General features: G+C 36.3%; 1 protein-coding gene across 1 annotated transcript; it reads right to left on the reverse strand.

Annotated features, from left to right (window-relative positions):
- Positions 1-1,171: 1,171 nt before the first annotated feature.
- LOC139854309 (uncharacterized) lies at positions 1,172-9,747 on the reverse strand. The gene is made up of 6 exons (XM_071843620.1): positions 9,651-9,747; positions 4,172-4,222; positions 3,531-3,679; positions 2,281-2,618; positions 1,335-1,557; positions 1,172-1,234 (listed from the first exon to the last, which is right to left on the reverse strand). The coding sequence occupies exons 1-6, from the start codon at positions 9,745-9,747 to the stop codon at positions 1,172-1,174; spliced, it is 921 nt and encodes a 306-aa protein (XP_071699721.1).
- Positions 9,748-21,475: the final 11,728 nt, after the last annotated feature.

Raw genomic sequence — 21,475 nt, forward strand, 5'->3', positions numbered from 1 at the left:
TTTATACACATTCTTTAAACAATTATCTTCCTCATTCTAAATGAACAGTTGTTCACTTATTTTTTTTTTTTCAATTTATGTGTAAAGTATTTTGCAATAACATAACATCTTTTTTTGGTGATCGACTACTAAGCGCACTTTACTTTAAAGGTTATTTAAAACACACTCAAAATAAATCAAACAAATTTTGCATTATATATATATATATATATATATATATATATATATATATATATATATATATATATATATATACATTAAGATTATAATCATTTAGTCATCTACCAATGACTACGCATCAAATTAACTACGTTGTTTAGTTATCATATTTAGTTTTGAACACTATTTAAGTTTTTATACTTCTTTTACTTTTGAGCTTATCTGTTAAATATTCATTCAGACTTTTTATTTTTCTCTATTGTATTAAAATATACATATAACTCTTAAAACCTAATTAAGTTGAGAATACCGTATATATATTTTCACATATACACACTTTGAAGTTTAAATAAGTTTTTTTTGTTTATATTTTTATACTTTGGAACTTTTTAAATGTTCTATAGTTTATTTGCGTTATCATGGTTGAATTTTGTCTTAAGTACCATTATTTTATAAAACCCGCGAAACCGCGGGTCTTTAACTAGCTAATATTAATGGAAGACTTGTGCTAAGTATAAAACTTATGATATAAGATTATTTTATCAAGACTTATAATAAAGATTAATTGTTTATTTATTTATTATAAGACTTAGTTATTAATTATTTATGACACATTAATTATTAAATACTTATGGTTTAATAATTATAACAAAATACTTATGATATGTGTAACATGTCATAATTTATTTAAGATACTTATATTATGATTAATATACATGTAAACGGGTAAGGTGACGGGTGAAAACAAATTTAGATCAAAACATCATGAGTCGAACGAGTTAACCCTTGCAGTTTAACAATATTAACTGATACGGTGTATTACAAAAACACAACTAAATTGTTACTACGTACGATATAATACCAATATTAAATTTATAATTTATAAATTAATGTAATATAACAATAACAATTACGTAGTATAAATTATACTGTAGTAATGAATGTAATATAGTTCTGTCTAAAAAAAATCTAGTATATATTATTGATTAGTAATAAAAAAGCAGATTGTCATCTAGTGATTCCTTATATTATCCCTTCCTTCTACAGTTGGTTGTTGTCGCAGATGAAACCTTACCTGTAGAATTCAATAAAACCTCTAAATTATAACACATAAAATCATATGTTCGCGTTAAATCAGAAACAAAGCTCGCCTTAGACCACATCACAGTTGTCACCTTAAGACCAATCTTATAAACGCCACTTTTGTTTTCCGATTCATAAACCAACTTCTCGTCGCCATTAATCAGTTGCAATACTCGTTCGCCTCTTAATACGACGTTCACATTACTTTTCTCTTCATTAGGAGGTAAATAAATCATGCCGATCTCTTTCGCCCCCAATATCTGGCGTCCATACACCAAGTTTGCGTCAACTTTTTTGAAATGCATATTCACTGTGCTGTAAGATTAATTATATTTTTAAAGCCGGTATCAATGACGGCATTAAATTGTATGTGAAAGATTGTGTAAAACTGTTGTGTGAATTCATTCTATTCCCCAATGGGTTAAATACGTACAGATTACAATAGTTATCACTTTGATAAGCAATATTCTCGCCGGGAAGATATATGTAAACGTGATACAAGAGTATATGCCCTATAAATATAAATAACAAACTTGTGTTGACTTTCAGCTATATTGACTTGACTCTATTAGTATGTCAACGTTGAAGTTAATTTATAGATATTGTTTCGGACAACTAGTTACTTATTGGGAATAAGCCCACAGACCCCTTGACCTTTTTTTATTTTATTATTATATTTATATACTAGATTTATGAGCTAGATTTATGAGCTCATGCGTTGCACTGAGACTCATCCGCAAACATTATTGATTTTTAAACTTATATATGAAATAACGTTATCATAGGAAAAATGTCAATAGTAATGTAATAGTACTGTTGTGGTTGAATTAGTAAAATATATTTTTGTAAACAACACACATTAGTAAAACTTTGATAAATTATAATTCATACATAGATTGATTACACAACATAAAGTTACGAATTGATGTAAACATGATTCGTTGTAAAGTAAACGATGAATATTAAACGCTTATGTGTTTCATAGGAAACAATAAATTCGGATAACAATAAATACACTGGCAATGAAACAATAAATACACTTCCAATGATGAAACAAATTTAAGCAGTTTTTTCCTGTTCATGTTCTTTCTACGTCTAAACAGAAGCTTCATTAGCAACCCTGTACCTTTATCGTATAAAACTACAATAGACAGAGACCGATGTAAAACACCTTTTACCCTGTATGAGGTGTTGCATGTGTTGTAACATGATCTAGATGGTTCTTTTATTTCTTCAGTGTTTATGATTTCGTTTATTGTGGGGGAATTTAGAAGGATTCCTATGTCTACGCCATCTTCGGCTGCCATTTGATCTCGTAAAGATGCATGTTGTTTCAACTTCTTGTTATCCGTCAACTCTTCTGTGATCTCCGATTCCTGCAATATTAAGCATGTGTTAATAATTGTTTGCCTTATTAATCCTGATATATGAGCAAAAAAAAAAAAAGAAAAAGAAATTCTAGTATCAAAGCAGCAAAGAAACCATATTATGTAAAAATGCCAAATAGTTATAAAGTTTTAAAATATGTATTTTGATTTGTTAGTTAACCACTTAACCTACTGGATTAAAAAACAATACAATTGCCTCTATTTGTGTGGTTTATGTAGAAGTAAAGAAATTAAATCGTAGTTATCCAATTAGTCAACTGTAAAGGTAAATATTTAGAGATCGAATGGGATAAACATTAAACTCCAAGCAAGACAAATTCTAAGCTAATATATTAGTAACAGACTAACAGTTAGTTAAGTAAAAAGGTTACGTCACAGATTTGTTCATGGAAATGGTCACAAATTGATGTCACTTGTTTTTGAAAAAGAAACTCTTTGTGAAGAATCCAATTCATAGAAAATATGGTTGTCAACAACCGGAAATGGACGCCTTAAAAAGGATGATAGTAGAAACTGCAATCGACAACACGACAACACGTTGAAGCTAACAAATAACGTCAAACCATTAGATATGTATCAGATTTCATAGGGTAGTTAATTTAAATGACCATTTTGCGATATGAAGTTTATGAAAATCAGTATTAATAATTTATTTATTCATAGTAAAAAACAGTGACTACAATATTGACAGAACCATTGATGTACCAAAAAAGACCATTTTTTATGTTATGATCAACCCATACGAATCAACAAAAATAGACCATTTTGTTTGCCTTGAATATACCCATTTATCGGTCATCAAAGTGCTACTTAATTGATATCCATGAAATTAAGTAACCAATATAACAGAAGTATACAAGAGATGTTTAAATGTACGAATATTGATTTTAATTCATGTACCTTAATTTCTTGATTGATGTCTGATCCTCGAAACCATAATTGAATAACCCTTGTAGCTAACCACTTTCTTGAACCCATATCACGCTTTTTCAATGGCCAGCGATTAAGCCACTCAGCACACTTGTTGTAAACAGTCTGCAATTTTGTCACTAATAAACAACAATATTAAGTCACTAATATGCAATCAAATTAAGTGATTAGTTTAACCTGAAGGATGAATATATGAATGAAATTCTTAGGAACATTATTGAGTAGACCTTGTGACATGTTTGATGTTATACCATGATTAAAGATAAAGTTCTTGCAGCCTAATAATTCAACACCCTCATCAATCCGATATCGCCTTTTATTTGAATTCAAACTGAATGTTAGTATCAACCAAATGTTCTATAGGACTTGCGCAGACTTACAATCTACTTGAGGTCAATTTGAAGTTCAATGAAACAAAGTAATGTACAACCTTTTCACATAGTACATTATATCTGGAAATGAAACAAATTCAGTCTAATTTTCAGTGCCTAAAATAAAGGGCTGTGATATTTTTGGCTTGGCTGATCATGAATGTTAAATTTTCAATGATTCAGTGATCATAATCATAAATAAAGAAATCAAATAAAGATATATATGAGTGAAGTACATACCAAAGAAATTAGAAGGAACTTTGTCATTAGAAAATCGTCTATCAGGTTTATCTTAATAATTTTCTGCAAGGTACACACACTGCCCCATTTGTTGGTCATCACATATCTCACTCCTCATATATGTTTGGTTATATCCTAAACTTAGTTTTTATGATTATAACAATGATGAAAATCTTTCAAATAAGACATCGAGTATATTAAAAAATAGGACAAGAAATCGTTTGTGGGTCAAACCAAGCTAGTATGGACACGTACTACATGTATAAACCTCATCAACTTTAACCGAAGGGTAACCCGCCAATGTAGCTACCACAAAGTTCGAAGTGAAGCAAAAAACCAATATAAGAGTGATATTATTCACCTGCAAGTTATGCATCCATTCTACAATGAGTACAACACTCTAAACAACACACGAAAAGGTAGCAATTACCGTCCAAGGAGAACAATGATAGTAATAAAAAGAGAGGTCTTCTGTATCTGGGACCTGCTTAACTCGAGACCAACCCGCCAATGCAAACGGACACTCAGCAAACAAATGGTCTTGGGAATCTGGGTAATGCTTACATAATAATGTACACACCCAACTCATTTGTTGGGTCAATCTGCCAAGCCTTAATAAGCTTATTTTGAGTATTCATTTTCTTGTGGCGCAGTAACAACCACATAATAAATGAATATTTCGGAAAACAATTCGAGTACCAAATAAACAAATACAAATGGACCAGCGGGGCTTGTAGACGTATATATAGAATTCCACACTAAAAGATGGGCACTTTAACCCATTTACAAAAAATTGTGATTAACAGTAATGGGTCTAAATACCAATGATACATTATATCGAAATACAGTAATGAGTGTAACGTATATTACATAATAGCAGGTGACAATAGCCTATTAAAACTATACGAACATACATTATATCTAAATACCAAAAAATATCTATCTGCACCAAACAAACATTGGTTAACACAACTTATTTCTTCCTGAAATCATACGGTGTATAATTGTACAAACCTAATCATATATAAGTAACAATAAAAACCCTAATTACTTTTAATAATATAGATAAATAAAAAATTAGCAACATAAGTATATTCAATCCCTAATTAATTAGAATTATACAGACAAAACCCTAATTAATTTAACGAAGTGCGTAGTAGAATTAACCTGGGCAGGTTGCAGTGAAAACAGATTTTAATGGAACTCGACTATAATCGAAACCCTAAAAATACATGAATCGTTTTTTTTTCAAATTAAGAGTATAATGACGGGAAACGGATTGGACGATGACTTGGATCGTATGAATGGGAGAACGGATTGAACGATGACTTGATTAAGATGAGGACGATCAGCACGTTAATTTGAAGACATACATTTGTATTAGAGTTTGAGGGTGAGAGGCGTATGAGATAAAAATATTTGGGGTTTTTTGCTGCCCGAATTCACTCAGTTTTTTAGATGCCAGATTGGATTAGTGGGTGATTAAAAATGTAATTAGGGAGTGTCATGTCACTAATTAGGATTAATGAGTAATTAGAAGGTGCCACATGGAATTAACCTTCATGATTTATAATATGTAATAGATAATAGAAAGATTATTCTCAGCAGCTTCTTTCCTTCAAGCTACATACTATCAAAAAGCATGAAATTTGGTTCTTATACAAATATCCGAAGTCACTAAATCCTGATGATTTGCAACACATTAAGCCATAAAATAAATGCACTCAACACACTGAGGTTGCAGTGAAAACAGATTTTAATGGAACTCGACTATAATCGAAACCCTAAAAATACATGAATCGTTTTTTTTCAAATTAAGAGTATAATGACGGGAAACGGATTGGACGATGACTTGGATCGTATGAATGGGAGAACGGATTGGACGATGACTTGATTAAGATGAGGACGATCAGCACGTTAATTTGAAGACATACATTCGTATTAGAGTTTGAGGGTGAGAGGTGTATGAGATAAAAATATTTGGGGTTTTTTGCTGCCCGAATTCACTCAGTTTTTTAGATGCCAGATTGAATTAGTGGGTGATTAAAAATGTAATTAGGGAGTGCCATGTCACTAATTAGGATTAATGAGTAATTAGGAGGTGCCACATGGAATTAACCTTCATGATTTATAATATGTAATAGAAAGATTATTCTCAGCAGCTTCTTTCCTTCAAGCTACATACTATCAAAAAGCATGAAATTTGGTTCTTATACAAATATCCGAAGTCACTAAATCCTGATGATTTGCAACACATTAAGCCATAAAATAAATGCACTCAACACACTGAGGTTGCAGTGAACACAGATTTTAATGGAACTCGACTATAATCGAAACCCTAAAAATACATGAATCGTTTTTTTTTCAAATTAAGAGTATAATGACGGGAAACGGATTGGACGATGACTTGGATCGTATGAATGGGAGAACGGATTGGACGATGACTTGATTAAGATGAGGACGATCAGCACGTTAATTTGAAGACGTACATTTGTATTAGAGTTTGAGGGTGAGAGGCGTATGAGATAAAAATATTTGGGGTTTTTTGCTGCCCGAATTCACTCAGTTTTTTAGATGCCAGATTGGATTAGTGGGTGATTAAAAATGTAATTAGGGAGTACCATGTCACTAATTAGGATTAATGAGTAATTAGGAGGTGCCACATGGAATTAACCTTCATGATTTATAATATGTAATATATATATATATATATATATATATATATATATATATATATATATATATATATAGTGGTGGGATCAAGAGGGAAGTAACCATTCGTGGGGAAGCGGGGGGAAGCAAAAACTTTTTTTTTTCGTTTTTTGAAAAAACTTTGTTCACGAACATTATAGATGAGATGAAAATATGAACATTTAGTAGAGACACTTTGTGATAAATGTTTTTATTTTGGCGGGAAAACGCTCGAAGAAGTAATATATAACAATTATCATGTTTTTCGAGCGTATTTTGAGGTTTTAGCTATTGGGGTTTAGATATTAGGGTTTAGATATTAGGGTTTATAGGGTTTAGATATTAGGGTTTAGAAATTTAGGGTTTAGAAATTTAGGGTTTAGGGTTTAGATTTAGGGTTTAGATTTAGGATTTAGATTGAGTTTTTAACACGAACGGTTTAGAGTTTAGGGTTTAGGGTTTAGGGTTTATGGAATAGACCCAAAATACCAAATCCTAAACCCTAAACCCTAAAATCTAAATCGGGCTAAATTTTACTTCACAAAACATGAAAAAAAAACGTTCATATTCTTCACGAACAATATTATCTTGAATGTTATTTTTGTCAATCGTTTTCCCGTATAAATAATAACATTCATCACGAAGTGTCTCTTCTAAATGTTCATATTTTCGTGTGATCTTGATGCCGGAAAAAAATTTCAATAAAAACAAAAAAAAAAATTTTGCTTCCCCCCCTTTCCCCCCGATTGGTTACTTCCCCATTGATCCTGCCCATATATATATATATATAGGGGCAGGATCAATGGGGAAGTAACCATTCGGGGGGAAACGGGGGGAAGCAAAAACTTTTTTTTTTTTCGTTTTATGAAAAAACTTTATTCACGAACATTATAGATGAGATGAAAATATGAACATTTAGTAGAGACACTTTGTGATAAATATTTTTATTTTGGCGAAAAAACGCTCGAAGAAGTAATATATAACAATTATCGTGTTTTTCGAGCGTATTTTGAGGTTTTAGCTATTGGGGTTTAGATATTAGGGTTTATAGGGTTTAGATATTAGGGTTTAGAAATTTAGGGTTTAGGGTTTAGATTTAGGGTTTAGATTTAAGATTTAGATTGAGTTTTTAACACGAACGGTTTAGAGTTTAGGGTTTAGGGTTTAGGGTTTAGGGTTTGGTGTTTTGGGTTTATGGAATAAACCCAAAACACCAAACCATAAACCCAAAACCCTAAACCCTAAACCCTAAACTCTAAATCGGGCTAAATTTTACTTCACAAAACATGAAAAAAACCCTTCATATTCTTCACGAACAATATTATCTTGAATGTTATTTTTGTCGATCGTTTTCCCGCCTAAATAATAACATTCATCACGAAGTGTCTCTTCTAAATGTTCATATTTTCGTGTGATCTTGATGCCGGAAAAAAAAATTTCAAAAAAAAAACGAATTTTTTTTTTGCTTCCCCCCGATTGGTTACTTCCCCATTGATCCTGCCCCTATATGTATATATGTATATATATATATATATATATATATATATATATATATATATATATACTCCGTATTATAATATATATTATAATATATATATATATATATATATATATATATATATATATATATATATATATATATATATATATATATATATATATATGTATATATATATATATATGTATATATATATATATGTATGTATATATATATATATGTATGTATATATAATAATAATAATAATAATAATAATAATAATAATAATAATAATATTATTATTATTATTATTATTATTATTATTATTATTATTATTATTATTATTATTATTATTATTACTATTATTATACGGTATGCTATGTAATTATGTAAAAAATACAGTTTAAATGTTAACGATTACGTCCATAAATAACCGAAATGTTCTCATTTATTTAGTTGATTAATTAAAAGAACATATTTGAAACCATTAATAGCAATAAACATATTAATAAAGAGAATAAACGTTTTTTATATCCTATGATTAAAATCATGGAAGATTTATACCTAAATTATTAGATTTAGATTATAAAACAAACTTTTTTTTTTTTTTTTTATAAAGCAAAGTTGATATATATTATCACTGACCAGATCTTGAACTCAAGTCTTGAAAGGGCTAATTATATATTGTGTGAAATGATTGTTTGATTATCGGATGAAGTTCACAATTACTCCCCATATAGTATTTAACAAGAGATTTGATCATGTATTTAACAAGAAATTTGATCATTTAGTGTAATATTGCACTTCAATAGCGGTTGATACATATGAAAGGTAAGGTATATAAACTACAGTATATCTAATCTAAAAAATATATTCAATTTAAAAATGATTAGTAAACATACTTCTTGTTTGTAATTTTCATGTATAAGTGTGTTGGTACTATTTTCCGTATAGAGGATGCAAGGTATTAGTACAGTACAATAACAGCCTAGCGTTAAGCGATATGTTGTCGATTGATGTTTGCCCTCGGAAAAAAAATCCCTGCAGACCCGGAACACGGATGAGAGATCCGTGGGGTGGCCTCAATCAATCTTTGAACCAATCTGGAATTAGTCTGTGTAGCGTTCTATTGCTAAGCGGTTAATGTTTTTAGAGTGAGAAAGACCTGTGTGAAAGAGAAAGTGTACTTCTCTCTGACGGAAGTTCAGATGTGAAATGTGGTGACCCAGGGGCTCTATTTATAGGTATAGAATGTCCGAAATTCTCGGAAAACACGTGTTAAACGCTAATTAATTTGGTAACGCGAAATACCTGGAACCGCCTTTGGCGTGTGCTGACGTGGCCGCGTGCCGCTCACGCGCTTAACAAAAGGACTTAAGCATAGAAGCTGCGTGCAGAGCTTACGCATGACGCTGGCGGCCTGGTGAGCGCTGGACGGAAAATACCTAAAACTGCCAATTATTACTATCTTTTATGCTTTTTGATCCATTCTGCTGTATAAAAACGACGCTTTTATGCGTGTATCCCCTAGGATACAACATTAAGTCCCCCCAGTTTAATGTCTTTATTTTTGTAAAAAAAATAAAGTCATTAAACTATAAAAAATAAAAGATGTCTTTTTCCACGAGGACATAAACTGCTGTAGCCGTCTGCTGCTCTGTCTTGACATCATTCTTTAATGATGACTTTTGCCCCCAAAACGTCCTAAAGTAATTTTGATTTATTTTTTGAAATTTAAAATTTACACCCAATTGATCTAGTCTATACACGTGGCTCAATCTTGTCGTTTCATCGTCCACCACTTTGACTATAAATAGTCCGTCCCCATTTCAATTTTCCTTTTCCAAAACTTCTCAAATTTTCTCAAGATCATCTGCAATTGCATCTAGGGTTCATAACAATTATTTTCGCAAGGTTAGTTCTCGATTTTCATTCTCTTATGTTTCTATTGCTTATTTCTGTACTACCATGGCCGAGTCCAGCAGCACGTCTTCACAGAAGGACACAAGCAACGTGAATACAATCCAATCGAGTATAACAGAAGCAGATTTAGATAGACTTTGCATAGCATATAAGTATCTTAGGCGTTTGAATCCAATAGTTCCATCTTCAAGTGATATAGCTAATAAACCTCCCACAAAGATGGTTACTCTGTATAAATTACAACTAACGTAGGAAACCTCCGTATTCCCCCTTTCGTATTTTTGCAGGAAGTGTTTGCCCACTATGGGATAGGGTTGAGCCAAATTCACCTTCTTGGCTTACAAAAAATTATTCTTTTTGAAATGTATTGCAATTGCCTTAATAGAGAACCTAGTGTAAATATTTTTCATGAACAGTTAAGGACTTAATTAGTGAGTCAATGCTGGTACACATTTGATTGCAAACCAGGGAAATCCTTTACTGGTGATAAGGAAACATCTTTGAAAAACTAGAAAGAACCATTTTTCTTTGTTAATGAGAGGGTTATCCAAGATTCCTGGGCGAGCGTCCGTAAATGGGGCAAAACAAAAATTAGGGTTAGTAAAGCTATTGAGCCGTCGGAGGAATAAAAAACAACTATAGAAGCTTGGAAGATGCTGAAACTTCCACAAAGGTCTTATATTGATTACGAAGCCATTCTAGTCTTCTGCAATATGAGTGACAATTGGCGTTCTGGATATATGCCAGTGTTGCGCTGGGCAGGCCATGGTAGGCTCCCTTATGAATATGTTATGCTTATGTTGTATTAACATAAATCACATGTATTCTTATATATGCTTTTCTGCTTGTATTTGTGTTTGTCTTATGCAGAAGGAGAGAAGAGGGTTTACAAGATGTTTGAGAAAGCCAGCTTGGATAATGTAATTGTGTCTGAACGGGCCATGACACCTGAAGAGCTTGAGGCTGAAAAAGCCAAGGATGCAGAGTTTGCGCAGTTAATGAAAAGCCCTGAACGAAATGCGGAGGGCGAAGGCGATGATGCTGCACAACCATCACCTGAACTTGAGATTATTGAAGTTACCCCCGGTTCGTCTAGCGCGAAGAAGACCTCAAAGCACTTAAAGCGTGCAGGAAAGTGCCCATTGGTTGAAACTGCTTCTCAACCCAAGAAAAGAAGTATGTTTTACACTTACGTATTGCAATAATGCCCATATCCTGTTATTATGCTCATTTGTTTCATTATCCCTTAGGAATGATTCTGCAAGATGAAGAAGATGATGAAACCACTGTTGGTGGTAATAATGACAATAACAATGAAACTATTGATATTGATGATGATGATGATGACGATGATGATAATGAAGCCAATGATGATGATACTATTGAGAAACCACCCTTCTCTACTCTTTTGTTATCTAAGGGTTCTGGAACTACACAATCTTCTTTTTCCTCCCAACCGCCATCCGTTGTGCCACTAGCTGGTTTGAAGACATTTCTTGATGATCCTCTCAACAAATCTGATAGCATTGTGGAATTCTTAAAGGTCAATCTTCTGCTTAAATTGTTGAAATCAGTTACCATTTTTCTAATATATAATAATGTGCTTATTGTAATTATATGTTTCCTATGTAGGCAAACACAATTGCTGATCTATCTTCCTCACTATCCACCATGACCCACAAGCAAAGATGTCAATCTACTGTTGCATCTCTGTTGCTACTTACACAACATGTGGTTCATGGCCTCAAAATGCAGAAGGCACAGGAAGCTGTTGTTGCTAATGTCATTCATAATTCGACCAAGTTGAAGAAGCTGGAGATTGAGATGCAAGATGTGCATACAAAGTGGAGGACTACATCAGAACTAGTGCAGAAGTAAGATGAATCTTTGAAGCTAGTAGAGGGTAAGTGTGTTGAGGAAAGATCTGAAAAAGAGAAATTGATGGAAAAGAAGGAGAAGTTGTTGAAGGAGATTGAGGAATTGAAGAAGGTGGTTGATGAAAAAGACCGTTTAGCTGAGGAAAATCCTACCCTTGCTGCTGATTCCCAGAAGAACTTCACAGAGTTAAAATTTGGTATTCCTACCCTTGTACAGAAGGTACATGATTATGAGCTTGTTGGTTAAACCTTCCACAAGTATCTTAAAGCTTCAATTGCAAAAGATATTTTTGATGTGGTTGAAGAAGTTATCAACTTGATTCCCAACAAACCAGATCCTTTGCCAGCTGGAATTACAAAATACATCAAACCTGATGCTGCAACTAAACTGGAGATAGCCAGAAATGAAGTGTCTGCTCTAAAGATTGTTTCTTTAGAGGAAGTGTGTGGGAGAGAGGACGCGTATGTGAAAGATATATTGGAGGTTCCAGTGTAATTTTGTAAGACCCGAATATTTATTTTGTATACTTGTTTATAAAAGACATACGAGAACGGGCTTCGTTTAATATTTATATTTAGTTAAAAAGCAAAAGAACCTGAAACTGACTACTTGCGCGCCGCGCGGGTCTGGTGCGCGCCGCGCCGAATCGCGCTGACAGAATCCTTTGTTTTTAATTATTTTAAATGAAGGGTAATTTGGTAAATTCACTTGGGGCCAGATTTGTGAGCCATATCAGTTGGTTTAGATCTAACTTTGGATCATTTCACATCCATTCATCATCTTCATCCATTCTTAGAGAGAGAGAGAGAGGTCTAGGGAGAGATTTGAGGTTTTGGTGAAGAAGAAGCTCGAATCGTTCAAAGTCTCGGGTTTTAAAGTTGTTCCTTTCGTTCCTAGCTACGTTGTGGTGGTATTGGTAAGCTCAAACTCCGAATTTCATTTATTTGATTTGATATTCAAGTTAGGGTTTTGAGTTAAATTGTTGTGTAACCCTTTTAGGTGATGAAATGGGTTTATGGTGACTAGTTATTCTTGTCACTTGGCGGGTTTTGGGTTGGATGACGATTTGGCCTTGATTAGGCTTTGGTTTGGAGTTTAATCACTAGGTATAGTGATTATTGAAGTATTGGAACCTATTTAGGGTATTATGGTTGACTAATTGTGACTTTGGGTCAAATTAGGGTTCGGTGGTAATTATGACCCAATTGGCGATTTAATGATGTTTATAAACTTAAAATGGATTAAGTTGAAGTATAGAACCGAGTTAAATGTGTTTAGGTGTCAAAACTTGTAAAGGATGAGATTTTGACCTTTATGGGTCAAAATTAGGGTTTAAGTGTCAAAATGGGTATGTTTAACACTTGAGTTCGAGTTTAATTGACATATTGGGACCATTCTCACTTGTATTAGTGATTATGGGTTAGTTTGGGCACGGTTTGTGCTTGGAAGTGCATTTGGGTCGAAATTGCACTAATGGTTGAATTGGGTTGAATTGTGAATCCACTCTAAGTGTAATGTTGTAATTGTGATAATGGATTAGGTATTTTCCATTGGCGACTTGCGGATTACTTGGAAGCACTCTTCAAGACTTCAAGGTGAGTGATATTATCCTATGTACATATGTATGTGTAGGATGGGTGCGGGTCGGGTGGAGTGATTCTCGGCTATAGAGCTCACTTCACATGTAGGTGGACTTGATGGACTTTTGTATAAGCCCAATTGGCACGGTTGTGCGTTTGGTTGACCATCTTTGGCGAAGTACACGTTCGTGTGTACATTATCACACGTGATTGTGATTTGGATGTTGTAGCCCCGATGTGGTGGATTTTATAATCCCGTGACCGTGGGTTTGAGTTGGAGATGTGAATCGCGTGTGGTTTCGGATTCACGATGACGCGTGTGGTTTCGGTCATCTTATCAAATGAATCTCGTGTAGTTCGGATTCATGGTGACTCGTGTAGTTCGGTCATCTTATTGAGGTAGTAATCTCGTGTGGTTTCGGATTACTAAGGCTCGTGTAGTTCGGCCAACCTCGATGTTGTGAAGATAGTAATCTCGTGTGGTTTCGGATTACTAAGGCTCGTGTAGTTCGGCCAATCTTCATTGTGGTATTTGGTTCTCGGTATTGGGTTAAGGTGTTAACCTTGTTCGTTTATATTGTTATATATTAATGTATTGTTGTGTTGTAGCTAACCCTCCAGGTGTAGCTATTTGGCGTTGTTCACATCGTCGTTGGTGAACTTATATTGTTGTTGTATCTTTAGCTCATTGCTTAGAGATCGTATGGTATGCTTAGTGTAGTGCCTTATATGGATGCTTCGGTATGCGGTATTTGATATTTGTGTGGCGTGTCCATTTTATACATATATATGTATGTAGTATATTATCATTCACTAAGCGTTAGCTTACCCTCTCGTTGTTGACTCTTTTTATAGATTGCATGCGGATGGTGGCTCGGGTAAGCGTGAGGATTAGAGGACTTGCATAGTTTGCGTAGAAGGCTTGCTTTTGGATTTATTAGGATTGGGTAGCGTATCCCCAATCGCCATGCTCGGCTTTGTTTTGTATTAAAAGTCTTATGATCGAAAATTGTATTTTGATACTTAAAGGGTAATTTGGGTCGATGTGGGCCCCGCTTCGTAAACATAATTTTATTAATAGAACGTGCTAGTTTTTATATATAGAACATGGGGTTAAAAGCGTTACGCCTAAATATGTCGGAAACTAGTCAAACATTTTCGCATTTAAAGACTTTCCGGACAGTCAGGTTTGGCGCGCCGCGCCAGGTGGCAGTTCAGCAAAATTTTTTTTATTTTGTAAATTTAACGCGGTTTAATGCGGGTTGGTTTGGGTTTTTACAAGTGGTATCAGAGCATGGTCTAAGGGATTTAGGTGACTTGAGATAGGTGCCTAGACTTAGACTTTTGTGTGTGCGTAATTTGTTGCGGGACTTGTAGGATTACGGGTCAGGAACGGGTTTAGTTAGTGCCTTGTTTATAGGTCGACTAACGTTTATATTAGTAATGAGGATATTATTAATATATTATTTGTGTTGTGGTGTAATTCTCGCGTGTGCTTCTATCGCGTAGAATTTTGTTTGTGTTTGTTTATAGCATCGAGCGAGGTGGTCGTTGTACTAACGAGTCGATGCGGCGTGCGTGCGTAATAAGAACTTGCAGACCTTATTACGGGTGCAAATCGTGTCTAACAAGTGATGTACGACGAGTGTTTAGCAAGATGGGAGGGTGTTGTGCGTGTCGTTTTATACGTGCGTGGACTAATCGTTTTGCATTCTTTAGAATGACGACGCGAAACGAGACCGAGACGAACGACACGGAGTTTAACGCTAGGGTTGCGGCCGCCGTTGCAGAGCAAATGGGTGCGTTAGAAGAAAGAATGGAAAGGAGGTATTCCGAACTTCAAAGTAGTGGTGAAATGGAGCGTTATCTTAAGAGCTTCATGAGGACTAAACCCCCGATGTATGACGGAAAGCCGGATCCTTTGGTAAGCACAACTTGGATTTCGGACGTCGAAGGGTGTTTCCGTACTATTGATTGCCCTCCCGAGAGAAAGACGAGACTCGCTACGAGTTTGTTGCGGGGTAGGGCAAGGGATTGGTTGGATGGTAAGATTGATCTTGTCGGTGGCGAGACGTTTATGGCTTTATCGTGGGACGACCTTAAGGAGGAATTCTTCGAGGAGTTCCGGACTTCGGCCGATTTGTGGGAATTGCGTAATGAGTTGCGAAATTTGCGACAAGGATCTATGGATTTGAGTACTCTCAAGACGACCTTTATGGCGAAGGCTCGTTTTTGTCCGGAGTATTTGGGGAATGATCGTTTGTTGATGGGAGATTTCTATCGGACCTTGAATGATGACTTGAAAAGTAAAATTAGCCGGGGTCAAGCGAAATCGTTTTCGGACTTATTCGACTTGGCTAGAGGTTTCGAGTCGTATTCACGATCGAAAAAGGGTGAACCTTCAAGTGAGAGAAGGGTTATTTCTTATGGTGCTCCGAGTAGGAGGACTAAGGGTCCGAGTGCGAGTACGAGTAATGTGGTAAAGGGCGCGGTGGATTCTCGTGCGCCTAGGTGTTTCAATTGTGGCGTTAGGGGTCACAAGTTGTGGGAATGCACAATGCAGAGAAGTGATGACGGAATGTGCTACTATTGTCATAAAGAGGGACATCGCAAGCCGGATTGTCCCGAGTTGGCGGCGGCGAATGCCGCAAGGAGACGTTGAGGTACGTTTCGTTTTAATAAATATGTCTTTTGAATATTTATTTATGTGGCGTTTAGGTTCGGATTTGTTAGATGCATTGTGTTGTGCATGTTATTGTTAAGGGTGACGTTCCTAATGGAAGTACCCTGTGACGATGTTTGATTTTTGGGACGAAGGGCGTAAGACTTGGTGCAACCAAGCATTCCTTAGTATTTGGGAAATGTTACTACCAAGCCACGGAAATGGATTTGGTGTTCGATTGTTAAGCGCGTGTTCGCTTCTGTGTTGAAGTGATGAACCATGGGGTTCGTCGGGTGATTGGAACCTTTGAGATCGAGTGTTTAAAATCTTGACGTATGTTGGTAATGGAGTCTTTATGACGCGACATTAGGTGCCTCTTTTATACCTACTAGCGTGGTGTCGACTCCGATTGTGTTGTGGTTACATTGTACTTAGGGTCCCGGGAGAAACCCTTAGGTACATGAGTGACTAAGTGAAACCTGACAAACTAAAGCAATTGGATAATTGCGAGGGTATGGTTTGTGTAATCGTGCTACACTTTTCGTTTGAAGTGTTTAAGGATTGATTGAAATCCTTTGTATGCTCAAGGTTGGAGCAAGGTGTAGTGATGGGTCGTGTGTAACCAATCGTCGGTAAAGTCTACCTTTGGTAGCATTGTACGGTTGTACGAGTTGTGAGATAGGAACGTGGTTCCAAGTGGGGGAGTCGCACTCCCGCACGAGGAAGTTTTAGTGTGATATTTCGGATGATGCTTTTGGTAGATCCGGAAATTTTTGTCGAGACCTAGTTTTGGTCGATTTGTGGTAGGGTACGATTTCGGATAAATTGTACTTATGGTTTGGATTGGAATTACCACCGAGGTGGTAACGTGGTAAATCTCGTTGAGAGATGATGGACGTGTTTGGCGAGCAAGGTGAAATCCTCCGGTTAAGGGAGGTGTGTGTCGGGTTCTCTTATGGAGAATTATTATTTGGTACCTATGTTTGGTATAGGTGGTTCTTGCTCGATTATGGTATGGTTGTTTGATGAAGCATGATCTTTAGGGTTCGCTGACTTCATCATAGGAATACGTGATTGGTGGAGCATGACCTTCGGGGTCCGCTGACTTCATCGTGAGCGTGATGTTATATCGGTGAAGCATGATCTTCGGGTCCGCTGACTTCATCCGGTGTTGTGATTGGTGGAGCATGACCTTCGGGGTCCGCTGACTTCATCAAGGGAGTAGTGTTATGTCGGTATGGTGTAACACTATCGGGAAATGCGAAGTACCGGTGGGAAATGCGAGTACCATTCCTATGTTGAGATTGTGAATCGCGTGTGGTTTCGGATTCATGATGACGTGTGTGGTTTCGGTCATCTTAACTAAATGAATCTCGTGTAGTTCGGATTCATGGTGACTCGTGTAGTTCGGTCATCTTATTGAGGTAGTAATCTCGTGTGGTTTCGGATTACTAAGGCTCGTGTAGTTCGGCCGACCTCGATGTTGTGGAAGTGAATCTCGTGTAGTTCGGATTCACAAATGACTCGTGTGGTTTCGGTCATTGTATTGAGGAGTGAGTCTCGTGTAGTTCGGATTCACAAATGACTCGTGTAGTTCGGTCATTCCTCCGGGATAGTGACTCTCGTGTAGTTCGGATTCACTATGGCGCGTGTAGTTCGGCCATTCCCGATTGTTGTTGTGGTGAAGGTAGTGAGTCGCGTGTAGTTCGGATTCACTAGGGCGCGTGTGTTTTCGGCCAGCCTTCGTGTCGTGTGATCTATTGGTTGTTTGATACACCAATGGTAGGGTCGTAAAGACCATGTTGCGGGAACTATCGGTCGTTTTATACGTCGATGGTGGGGTCGTGAGGACCATGTTGTGGGATTAGTGAGGCGATAGCCGTGTTTCGCTCACATGTTTGTTACGGGTGTGACGATGGTTGATTTCGTACACCTTGGGTTTTGCGTTTCCATAGTCGTTTTGGGCGCTATCAGTTCTAGCCGTTGGATTATGATGATACGGTAGTTGTGTATTGGTCGTATTGCGCACTACAAGGGATGTCTATTGAGTGGTGTTATCCGTAAGGATTCGTTTGGATCGGTCTTCATCGGTTCGGGTTGTTGACCTTAGGTTGGGACTTGGGTGATTTTAGCGTTGTACTCGGTAATAGTACGCTAAGGGATTTATATCTCGGTACGAGATTGGTTGAGTTTTCCCGATGTTAGGGAAGGAGCATGGTTTTAGTGCTCGGATTGGGGATTTGAGAAAATCGCGGATGACGATTTTAGTGTTAAAGGTGCTTCAATGAGAATAGTTGCCTAGGAAAGTCGGGTTGGAACTTATGTTTAGGACCGTAAGTGGGGTCCGTTTGGTTAAGTGACGAGGATCACGAGGACGTGATCGAGTTTAAGTGGGGGAGAGTTGTAAGACCCGAATATTTATTTTGTATACTTGTTTATAAAAGACATACGAGAACGGGCTTCGTTTAATATTTATATTTAGTTAAAAAGCAAAAGAACCTGAAACTGACTACTTGCGCGCCGCGCGGGTCTGGTGCGCGCCGCGCCGAATCGCGCTGACAGAATCCTTTGTTTTTAATTATTTTAAATGAAGGGTAATTTGGTAAATTCACTTGGGGCCAGATTTGTGAGCCATATCAGTTAGTTTAGATCTAACTTTGGATCATTTCACATCCATTCATCATCTTCATCCATTCTTAGAGAGAGAGAGAGAGAGGTCTAGAGAGAGATTTGAGGTTTTGGTGAAGAAGAAGCTCGAATCGTTCAAAGTCTCGGGTTTTAAAGTTGTTCCTTTCGTTCCTAGCTACGTTGTGGTGGTATTGGTAAGCTCAAACTCCGAATTTCATTTATTTGATTTGATATTCAAGTTAGGGTTTTGAGTTAAATTGTTGTGTAACCCTTTTAGGTGATGAAATGGGTTTATAGTGACTAGTTATTCTTGTCACTTGGCGGGTTTTGGGTTGAATGACGATTTGGCCTTGATTAGGCTTTGGTTTGGAGTTTAATCACTAGGTATAGTGATTATTGAAGTATTGGAACCCATTTAGGGTATTATGGTTGACTAATTGTGACTTTGGGTCAAATTAGGGTTCGGTGGTAATTATGACCCAATTGGCAATTTAATGATGTTTATAAACTTAAAATGGATTAAGTTGAAGTATAGAACCGAGTTAAATGTGTTTAGGTGTCAAAACTTGTAAAGGATGAGATTTTGACCTTTATGGGTCAAAATTAGGGTTTAAGTATCAAAATGGGTATGACACGTGTTTAACACTTGAGTTCGAGTTTAATTGACATATTGGGACCATTCTCACTTGTATTAGTGATTATGGGTTAGTTTGGGCACGGTTTGTGCTTGGAAGTGCATTTGGGTCGAAATTGCACTAATGGTTGAATTGGGTTGAATTGTGAATCCACTCTAAGTGTAATGTTGTAATTGTGATAATGGATTAGGTATTTCCCATTGGCGACTTGCGGATTACTTGGAAGCACTCTTCAAGACTTCAAGGTGAGTGATATTATCCTATGTACATATGTATGTGTAGGATGGGTGCGGGTCGGGTGGAGTGATTCTCGGCTATAGAGCTCACTTCACATGTAGGTGGACTTGATGGACTTTTGTATAAGCCCAATTGGCACGGTTGTGCGTTTGGTTGACCATCTTTGGCGAAGTACACGTTCGTGTGTACATTATCACACGTGATTGTGATTTGGATGTTGTAGCCCCGATGTGGTGGATTTTATAATCCCGTGACCGTGGGTTTGAGTTGGAGATGTGAATCGCGTGTGGTTTCGGATTCACGATGACGCGTGTGGTTTCGGTCATCTTATCAAATGAATCTCGTGTAGTTCGGATTCATGGTGACTCGTGTAGTTCGGTCATCTTATTGAGGTAGTAATCTCGTGTGGTTTCGGATTACTAAGGCTCGTGTAGTTCGGCCAACCTCGATGTTGTGAAGATAGTAATCTCGTGTGGTTTCGGATTACTAAGGCTCGTGTAGTTCGGCCAATCTTCATTGTGGTATTTGGTTCTCGGTATTGGGTTAAGGTGTTAACCTTGTTCGTTTATATTGTTATATATTAATGTATTGTTGTGTTGTAGCTAACCCTCCGGGTGTAGCTATTTGGCGTTGTTCACATCGTCGTTGGTGAACTTATATTGTTGTTGTATCTTTAGCTCGTTGCTTAGAGATCGTATGGTATGCTTAGTGTAGTGCCTTATATGGATGCTTCGGTATGCGGTATTTGATATTTGTGTGGCGTGTCCATTTTATACATATATATGTATGTAGTATATTATCATTCACTAAGCGTTAGCTTACCCTCTCGTTGTTGACTCTTTTTATAGATTGCATGCGGATGGTGGCTCGGGTAAGCGTGAGGATTAGAGGACTTGCATAGTTTGCGTAGAAGGCTTGCTTTTGGATTTATTAGGATTGGGTAGCGTATCCCCAATCGCCATGCTCGGCTTTGTTTTGTATTAAAAGTCTTATGATCGAAAATTGTATTTTGATACTTAAAGGGTAATTTGGGTCGATGTGGGCCCCGCTTCGTAAACATAATTTTATTAATAGAACGTGCTAGTTTTTATATATAGAACATGGGGTTAAAAGCGTTACGCCTAAATATGTCGGAAACTAGTGAAACATTTTCGCATTTAAAGACTTTCCGGACAGTCAGGTTTGGCGCGCCGCGCGGCCTATATGGCGCGCCGCGCCAGGTGGCAGTTCAGCAAATTTTTTTTTTATTTTGTAAATTTAACGCGGTTTAATGCGGGTTGGTTTGGTTTGTTACAAATTTTAAAACAATTTGTGATATTTGTAATAACTGTATAATGTTTAATTTAATCTATATATGTCTAATTTGTTATGCTTTAAAAACATTGCCATGCTTTAGTATGTTTTATATTGCCTTTCGATTTAAATAGGAATATGCATGACTAATGTAACATCCCGCCTTTTTCCGTTTACTTTTCCGTTTATTTATTTAAAGTCCGTTATATGATTATAACATCCTTCGTTAAAACGCGTATTTAAAATATCTCGTTTAGGTAATTCACGCACCCGCAACCGAACTCGAGGGACTAGTTTCGC

Source organism: Rutidosis leptorrhynchoides, chromosome 6, assembly GCF_046630445.1.
Source record: "Rutidosis leptorrhynchoides isolate AG116_Rl617_1_P2 chromosome 6, CSIRO_AGI_Rlap_v1, whole genome shotgun sequence".
Taxonomy (NCBI): Eukaryota; Viridiplantae; Streptophyta; class Magnoliopsida; order Asterales; family Asteraceae; genus Rutidosis; species Rutidosis leptorrhynchoides.